The sequence below is a fragment of the Engraulis encrasicolus genome, chromosome 10 (genome assembly GCF_034702125.1).
Source record: "Engraulis encrasicolus isolate BLACKSEA-1 chromosome 10, IST_EnEncr_1.0, whole genome shotgun sequence".
Classification (NCBI taxonomy): domain Eukaryota; kingdom Metazoa; phylum Chordata; class Actinopteri; order Clupeiformes; family Engraulidae; genus Engraulis; species Engraulis encrasicolus.
The window spans coordinates 41791643-41800902 of record NC_085866.1 but is presented as its reverse complement, the minus strand read 5'-3'; the positions used below and the strand labels follow the sequence as shown (position 1 = coordinate 41800902).

The 9260-nt window shown below is 40.3% G+C and overlaps 2 protein-coding genes across 3 annotated transcripts in view; both read left to right on the top strand.

Moving 5' to 3' along the window:
- The first annotated feature begins 2566 nt into the window (after positions 1-2566).
- On the top strand, positions 2567-5697 carry selenok (selenoprotein K). 2 transcript variants are annotated; one of them, XM_063207637.1, is made up of 5 exons: positions 2567-2667; positions 3483-3573; positions 3738-3812; positions 4783-4878; positions 5207-5697. In XM_063207637.1, the coding sequence occupies exons 1-5, from the start codon at positions 2649-2651 to the stop codon at positions 5208-5210; spliced, it is 285 nt and encodes a 94-aa protein (XP_063063707.1). In that variant the 5' UTR covers positions 2567-2648; the 3' UTR covers positions 5211-5697. The 2 variants fall into 2 exon arrangements, with proteins under 2 accessions (XP_063063707.1, XP_063063708.1); XM_063207638.1 differs by lacking the exon at positions 5207-5697 and having other exon boundaries at positions 4783-4882.
- A 597-nt stretch (positions 5698-6294) lies between these two features.
- The window catches only part of actr8 (actin related protein 8), an 8234-nt gene continuing 5268 nt past the window's right edge, over positions 6295-9260 (top strand). Inside the window, exons 1-6 of the mRNA XM_063207636.1 lie at positions 6295-6549; positions 6799-6969; positions 7112-7222; positions 7335-7439; positions 7626-7799; positions 8114-8207. Of these exons, the coding sequence (XP_063063706.1) occupies positions 6418-6549; positions 6799-6969; positions 7112-7222; positions 7335-7439; positions 7626-7799; positions 8114-8207 (787 nt within the window). The 5' untranslated portion in view covers positions 6295-6417. The remainder of the gene's footprint in view (positions 6550-6798; positions 6970-7111; positions 7223-7334; positions 7440-7625; positions 7800-8113; positions 8208-9260) is intronic.

Here is a 9260-nt window from a genome sequence, read left to right as displayed (position 1 = left end):
TTATCAACGTACACGCTTCAGGACGGCAGGTCTTCTCTCTTTACGGTCTTCTCTCTTTACTTTAATAGCATTTAATGTGTACATTTTGTAGCCTATGCCTTTTTGCCAAGTAAAATAGAAGAATACCTGTATGTCTCAATTTTTTATTTCTTCAGTCCAGTCACCTAATGGACTATATGATTACGCTGTCGTGCCGAAAAGCGAGTGCCTGCCAGAACACGAGTGCCCTCATTGAAACCAATGGAAACCGATGACCAATTTTTCAGCCTAGTTTTTACCCATTTTTGCAGATAAATCTGACACAATTTAAGATGGAAAGCCTATCAGTAAAGCATCTACATTCCTTCTGGAAGTATTACAAAGAACTGGTTACAATTTCAGTATTATTTCCATGAAAGAATCGAAGAATTGTCATAACAAATGTTACAATTTCATTGAAATAGCTCATATTAAGTGGAGGACGAGTAATGTTTCATAAGCATATTTTTAGTTCATAAATTATGTAATTCATTCTGCAAGAAATTGTATAATTTTCTCTCAAAAAATGTAATTGGTTTCAATGAGGGCACTCGTGTTCTGGCAGGCACTCACTTTTCGGCACGACAACGCCAGCCAAAGGAAGGGTAGGCTAATCGTCAGCAACTATAGCCCTGTTGTAGCGCTCGAGATCAGTCTTGGTCTTGAGACTGGTCTTAAGACCTTTTTTTCCCTGGTCTTGGTCTTATCGGCTTGCTTTGGTCTTGGTCTTGGTCTTGGTCTCAGACGTAACGGTCTTGAGGGGATTTGTGTACAAATCAAGCCTCTCATGCTCACCACAAAACCTTCATCATGCCACAATGTTAAAAAAGATGTCCTATGGTATATTTTGTCTAGTTTGTATTAAAACATGTTTATTTTAGGCCATAGAGTTGAACCTAATCATGGTACTTTTTTTCTTTAGTTCACACTAGTTCACAGTTCACAATCTCTAGCACTCTAGAGCTATTCCAGGTCTGGTCTTGACTTGGTTTTGCCCTGTCTTGGTCTTGGTCTCGACTTGGTCTTGGTCTTGACAGGTCTGTCTTGGTCTTGGTCTCAGTCTAGGTCTTGGTCTCGATACCCTCCGGTCTCGGTAATGTCTCGGTCTCGGACTAACCGGTCTCGACTACATCCCGGAATAGCTACATATTGAGCCAGCAGGCTGGTTTAATATGGCCGCCATGTGCGGAAGTTCGACTTTCATTAAGTAAGCTCAGGAAGCTACAGAATTGACTTTAAGGCAATGCTACTTGTGTTTAAATCATTAAATGGAATGGGACCCACATATCTATGGGATATGTTTCAGCTGTATGCACCAACCAGGTCACTAAGGTCAACGGAGAAGAATTTGCTGGTGAAGCCAAAAGTCAAAACAAAGTGTGGAGAGGCAGCCTTTAGCTATATGCTTCAAAGCTTTGGAACCAGCTTCCAGATGACGTAAAAAATGCACACACTATTGATAGCTTTAAATCTAGACTCAAGAAAAAGCTGTTCTCAGATGCTTTCCCCTGGCTTAAATTATATATCATTCTTATTATTTTCTTTTTTATGTTTATTTTCTTTTTTATTTTATTAGGCCTATTTTTTTTACCTCATGTTTCATCTTGACTTCAATTTATTTCCTTCTTTCTTCCCTGTTTCCTTTCTTTTTGCATTTGTTAATTTTGTGAAGCACATTGAGTTGCACCTGTGTATGAAATGTGCTACACAAATAAACTTGCTTTGCCTTGCCTTGCCTTTCATTGACTGGAACGCAGATGACGTATCTAGTCTTCCTATACAGATCTGTGCTTACGATGCATAGAAAATGAATGAATGGATGAAACAAGATGGCGGTGCTTTCACCCCAGTGCCAGGGTTGCCAGATGAGACTGATGATTTCCAGCCCAAAAAATGCTCAAACCCGCCTGGAAGCACCAAATCCCACCCAACTCTATTTAATTATATGGCCAAAATTTGCCAAAAAAAAAACCATTTAACCCCCAGACAGCCATCCTAAGCAGCCCAATTGGGTGGGAACCCACCCAATCTGGCAACACTGCCCAGTGGCTCAACTGTGACACCTATACTGTTGCCCATAAATCAAGCTTATCACACCTCTAATGAGTGAGGCCTCTATGATGATATGAATGAGTTGCAGTTTTACCCCCTGCCACCAGATGGCTGCAGATATGCTGTACCCCCCAGATGTGTGTCAAATGTTGAAAGTAATCAGTAAATGAATAATGAACCTGTATCCTCCTGAGTCTGCATAGTCATTGTCATTGACTCAATAGAATAGGCCTATTAAAAGTACAATTTGTGCTGTAATGTTTCTAAATAAGTTTAGCTACGAACCCAAGTTTCTTCATTAAGATTAGAAACATTACAGCACGAATTGTACTTTTAATATTCTTTTGAGTCAATGACTATGCAGACTACACCGACCTTGCGCACCCTTATGCATGCGCAAGAAAGGGAGAAAGGTGCGGGCCACTGACTTCTATAGTATACAAGTCAGTGGTGCGGGCACTGACAGAGAAGTGCAGGCTCGAACATCCCCCGAGTGGAGTACTCTACGTGATGACGTAGCACAAGTGTCGTCAAGTAAATATCCGCATTGCATATTCACAACAGAGGAAAGGAGGAAGATGGTTTACGTGTCCAATGGTGAGTGGAAGAGTTGACATCTAAGACAAAACTGAATTTGTAGTGTTTTAATTGTTTGGTAAATTTGGTAAACATGTCCTCAAGTCATTATTTTAAGGCATAGCTGGTATATAACATGGACCCATGTGCTGTCTTAAGCAAGATATCTCACAGTGTGCTAAAAGTAGATAGCATTAGGCTATCGTGCCCAGTTGCTATTCAGCTAACATTGCCCTCCCCGGCTGGCTATATTGCCTTGTCTTTTAAATTGTATGTTTGGTAGGTTATTCGAGACGTTGTATTACAAAACATATTTGCCCTTCACATTCGCCCAACTGTAAATCTCTCGGGTGGAATGTACCCTGTACGGAATAGCTATGCTAATGTGGCCAATGTTGCTCTTACAGGTAGCAAGTGAGCTCGTATACATTGCCTTCCTTTCTGATGCTGACAGTTTGCTTTGTCATCATTGACAACAGGGCTTTTTGAAAAATAAATAAATACATGTGCAATATTAGTAAGGGACTTATCTGCCAATGTCTAAAGAACTAGTTCGGCTTCCATCAGGGTAGTTGGACTCTTGTTTATCCAGTGCACACATGTCAACTGTTGGATTGTATGGCTTAGCCTTTGGGAATTTATCGTTGTCCTTTTCTGACATCTTACGAAATAAGTTACTCCGAATCAATGCATCAGAAACGGATGCTTGAAATGCTATATCTATTATATTATATAATGCTATATATGCTAGTTAATGTTAAGGTATTACTGTGTAGGCCTACTGAACTCATGGTGCAGTAGATGATGCAATGATGAATGTTTGTGTTCTACTCCAGGCCAGGTCCTGGACAACAGGACCCAGTCACCATGGAGGCTGTCATTCCTGACCGACATGTTTTGGGCTGCAGTTGAATTTATTGGTTTATTGTAAGTATTTGTAACTAGTACAGTATATTGCAATCTACGTTTGGTCCTTCTGTAAAACACAATGGCATTAAGCACATCTTGCATGTTTTGATGTTGATGCTTTTATTTCTGTTTTTCTACCCTCAGTGATAAACTCAAGTAATTGTATTTTCTGTGCTCTCCAGTTTTCAGACAATAGTTCAGCCGGACTTGTCAAGAAATGGAAACGGTGGCTCATCTCGCTTCAGTGATGGCAGAGGGTAAGTCTGAAAAACTGTGACTTAAAAGTGAGAAATGCAAAGCACCAAATGTTCCGTGCTTTCAGTATAGGGTAGCAGCTGTTAATAATAGTCAACTGATACTTTAAACCATGATGTGTGATTGATCATAAGTGAACATGGAGTGAAACACACACACACACACACACACACACACACACACACACACACACACACACACACACACACACACACACACTTGCGTACATTCACAAATTAATGCAAATATTCTATCCTGGTAGTAGCCAGCAAGTACAGAGCTGAGGTTAAATCATTTACTCATTTACTGCTGGTCTGAAGCTGTAAATGGCTTTCACACATACACACACACACACACACACACACACACACACACACACACACACACACACATAAATGCAAATGTATTAGTAGCCAACAAGTACAGAGCTGTGGTTAAATCATTGGCTGCTGTTTTTTGGTTTCCTACTGAGTTTCCGGAAGCTGAAAGTGGCGAAATGATTTCTCCTCCCATCCCTGCGGTTGCTGACCCAATATTTCTCAGAACAACAAAGGTCTTGAAATTGCTCAGTTACCAAATGGAATGCATCCAATTCGATATCATCAATTTTTAGTAGTTGTGATCATATCTGGTTACCTGTCCATTAGAAAATGGAACAGAGCATTGTTACCTCAAGGTATTGAGAGACTGGTCCTGACACTGTAGACAGTTGCCTCCTTAGTAGCACACATGACGCATGACATAGACTCAATACATGTTGAGTGAGATGCTTTTATTTCAGCGTATACTGAATGTATGGTTTACATTATTATTGCTTACATTGCGGGCATTTGTATAGTGACTATAAAATATATTCTGTCTAGGTAGATTTTACAATGAGGATGTGGTGTTTGAGTCAAAATACACAGTACTTGCCTTTGCTCAAGCTTTTCCACTGAGTGGCAATGTAATGAAGATGTGATATTTACACAGCCCGCCAGGTCCCCCTGGTGGCCGGAGGCGGATGGGCAGGATAAACCACGGTGGGGGTCCCAGTTCCCCGCCAATGGGAGGAGGAGGATGAGGAAGGTGAGGAAGGAAGTCATATGTTGTTTTGAAGGAATGGTCCTAGTATGTTTAAGAAGAAGTGTAACTTAGTGAAGTTTTCCAAATCATTGAAGTACCAATGTCCTCTATGGAAAAACGCACACATTATACAATAGCAATAATAGAAATGATCATAATAACAATAGTGATGGTTATTACTAACTAACTAAGAGCAGTAATACGGTAATAATGCTTGTTTTTTATTAACTACTGTCGAATAAATAGCAGTAACAACTTGCTAACTTATTGCTCTATAACCCTATGTGTAACACAAATTAACTCATCCACTGTGTTTCTTTGCTTTTGACAGGTAAACGCCTGCACTCTGATGCAGGCGCGGAGGGAGGGATATGTGAAGTACATAAGTGTTTTATTCTGGTAGTTTAGGGGTCTTCCATCATACGAAGGCAACACACCAGGGCATTAATCACTTCACATTCACACACAGACCACCTATGTACTCGTGTGTGTGTGAGTATGTTTGTGTGTGTGTCGTCCCTCCCTTCTCCTTGGGCTGTTTCCGTGTCGTGCGGATTCATGATGCTACTGTGGGAATGCCTGGACAGTGGCGCCACAGTGGCTGATCTTGCAGCCCCTTCAATCCACATCCTTTACATCCTCATGCTACAACATGCTTGCTTTCTATATTTTCCACTACCTGTCGACTATTGATTTGCAAACAATAAAGACTATAACGACAGAGGGATATCAGTTTAATTATGATAAAATGTTTCTGTATTTTCACATCATGAGAATGTATGTAGGTATGTGTAATCTCTATGAATAAAATCGTGATTTTAATTCATGGCTTTTTGTCTATGTTCGTTTCACAGGTTCAATGTGTTTCCCTTTTTTCCTTGCATAAAATGCACTTTTTCGATGAGATTGGCTTGCAATCATCTATATTCAATAGCTATGAGTTACAAAACTAAATTGTGAATCCTGTTTAAGAAACAACAACAAAAACAGACTATTCAGTTGTACAGATCATAACTTGAACATTTTAAAGGAATGATGACCATTTGGAGTTGCAAGTATTCATTTGCACAAGTCAGTATTGTTTGTGTCCCTTTATTTTAAATGGAAGGTTGTGTGTGTGTGTGTGGTTTGTTTTTGTTTTTTTAGAAATATAATAGGCCTACAGTATATGCTATGATCTGTTGCTTACAAAATTATTCCAAGTATGCAGGAAGCTAATTTGAAAGGCTGCTTTGCAAAAACACCATCATTTAATATTATTTACAAAAGCACCATTTACATTATTCGTGTACCTCTTGTAAATTGTTTCTAAAAACAAAACCTTTGTCTCGTTGTAAATATCTGTGGAGATAACGCCCGTCCTACTCAAATGGCTCTTCGACGTGTCATAGTTGGCCAGGAAATTCAACTCCGTGAAACCGTTTGTTGGCCAATCTCAGTGTTTTGGAAAGTGTAGGAGAGCATCGCGCGAGTTGTCAGTGTTCATTGATAAACCTCAATAGAACAAGTTTTGTATTATTACGATTTCTACCTTCATACCAAATGACACAAGCGGAAAGAGAACAAGAGAATGGGAAAGAGAAGGAAAAGGAACGAGAAAAGGAGAAAGAAAAGGAGCAACGTGGAGTGAAACGACCGATTGTCCCAGCTGCTATTGCAGAGCCTTTGCAAGAGGTATCACGTTTTATATGATTATGTGGACCTTTCCCAACACATTTCAGAAAGGGAAATATTCACAATTCACTTTTGTGTTAAATGACGTTTAAATAGGTTGAGATTTTTTTAGAGCAGTATTGCATGTCACTGCTGAGGAGCAGCTAGTGTGGTCTCTGGTCTGATTGTTTACAATATGCTACTCAAAACATGTATAGTATAGAATAATATAGTAAACCTGATTGTGTACTATTGTCTCCATCCTTCAAGCCAATTCAGACAACGTCCATTATTATCATCCATCCTGGGTCAAAAACGCTTAGAATTGGTCGTGCTACAGACAACGTGCCTGTGACAGTTCCACATGTCATTGCAAGACGACATAAACAGCCTGGTCAGCCTCGGCATGAAGATCTTTGGCTCTTGCGAGATGGACTGAATGTAAGTACCTTCAAAAGCAGTGCACGCTAGAACCCAACCCATTTAAATGTGTGCAGAACGTACTATGTTCACTCTTTTTTCAAATCTGTTTCTCTCATTTCCATCTTCTCATATTGCTGCTCTGACTGTACCTCATACCCAGAAACCAGAGAGTAATGAACAGAGACAAAATGGCCTGAAAATGGTTGACCAAGCCATTTGGTCAAAGAAAATGTCGAATGGAATAAGGCGGACTCCAGTATCTGCAGAGCAGGTGGGTTTTTAGTTTCAGCACTGTGATGTGGGAGAGGTTGAAGAATGGTGTATTGGTGTTATTTTGTTTCTGTTTGTTTTTGTTTATCTTTTCTATACACTTCATGTTTTAGGCAAGAGCTTACAACAGACAGATTCGTCCTGCGGTGTTGGATCCCACAGCCAGAGTGAAGTGGACCAGCACAAGCCATAATGCAGACTATTTTGTGGGGGAGGAGGTAAGAAAAGTCCAGTGTTCAAAAATGAGGCTAAGCAAGGAATCAGTGTCCTGACCTGATACAATTTCATCAACAACTTTGAGAAAATTAACTCAATTTAGCTAAACTATTTTGAGTGATGCCAAGTACTGAGCAATTGTTCATGAAACGCATCCCATTGTGTTCCTGTACTGTCTCCACACACAGGCCCTGTATGTGAACCCAGCTGACAGCTACAACCTCCACTGGCCGATCTGTAGGGGTCAGCTGAACATCCACGGCGGTCCTGGGGGATCACTGACGGCCGTCCTGGCCGACCTGGAGGCCATCTGGTCTCACGCACTGCAGAAACTTCTGGAAATCCCTCTGAAAGATCTCAAGGTGTGGATTTACATCCAACTCAAAGAGGAGTAGAACATGATTATGTTTTCATGTGTGTGCATTGCATTACTGGTATTTCAGGAAGCAGCTTTAAATCACCTGGGAATGTTCAATATAGATACTTAAATGATCCTGAATTATATTTCTATCTACTAATTTCTTGAGATTCATTCATAAGTCACAGGGATATTTTCGAGGGAAGTTTACCACTTACTACGAATTAAGTTATCTCATTATTGATATTGAAAACCATTTTCAAACCAAAGTATCTTGAGAATGTAGTGTGTGACTGACATGGTTTTGTTTGACATCAGTATTACAGATGCATCCTCCTTGTTCCTGATATCTACAACAGGCAGCATGTCAAAGGAATGGTGAACATGTTGCTGAAGAACATAGGATTCTCGGGTGAGCACCATTTCCACACATACACACTGACACACGTGTACATCCTGCTTTGTATTTCACCCCACTCCAACATTCAGAGCCTACTACCAGAGATTCTAAGAGTATGATATTATATTATATTGTATTATATTTAGGGGTGTAATGGTACACAAAAATTACGGTTCGGTACTTACTTCGGTTTTAGGGTCACGGTTCGGTACATTTTCGGTACAGTATATGGGAACAAAATAGAAAACCGTTTTCTTCCTCAGCTCGTTGTTAATTTCACCAAAATATTGTCAAAATACAAACGAAAAAAAGGAAATGCATTCAACCTGCTACTTTGGGTCGGAGATTTCATCTGTGTAAGAAATAGCACTTTCTCCTCAAGGTTTCACAAAGACCAAGTCTCTACACCTGTTTTTTTTTTTCTTGCATTCTCTCTCAGGGTTCTGCATGAGCCTCTGCATGTAGTAGCAGCATAATGTAAAAACATGAACAGAGTAGCCTTTTACTCAACCTTACGGTACTCAATACAGCACTGTTCGATTCGGTACAGGTCTTTTCGGTACAGTACGTCGGTTGCCGGTTCGGTTCGATATCGTTACACCCCTAATATATATATGTTATCCAGTCTCTCTGTTACTACAGTCATTATATGTGTATGGTATGCTCTTCAAACACTAGATGGCAGTACCCCCTTTCATTGAATTCTCTGCACTGTACTGTGCATCGTCACCAGTGCTTTTCAGTGACTGTGAAACCTTTTCTGCTAATTGTGAATCTACCTTTTGTTTGTATAGTGCTATATACCGGTAGTACAGTTTGCTCACAGACTCAGATGGGAAAGTTAGCTGTGAAGTGCAACACATGTAGTTAACCACATGTACTGTATCTGCTCTATATGTTAGAAACCAGAGTAAATAGCCTGAAAATGGTTTGGGTGTAGTAAATGTCAAATGGAGTTAGATGGACGGAGCCCAGTATGTCAAATGCCAACCTGTCCTCCTTCCCCTCCCCGGCTGGTGGAGCTATACTGGTGCGCCAGGAGTCAGTGAATTGTCTATAGAAACC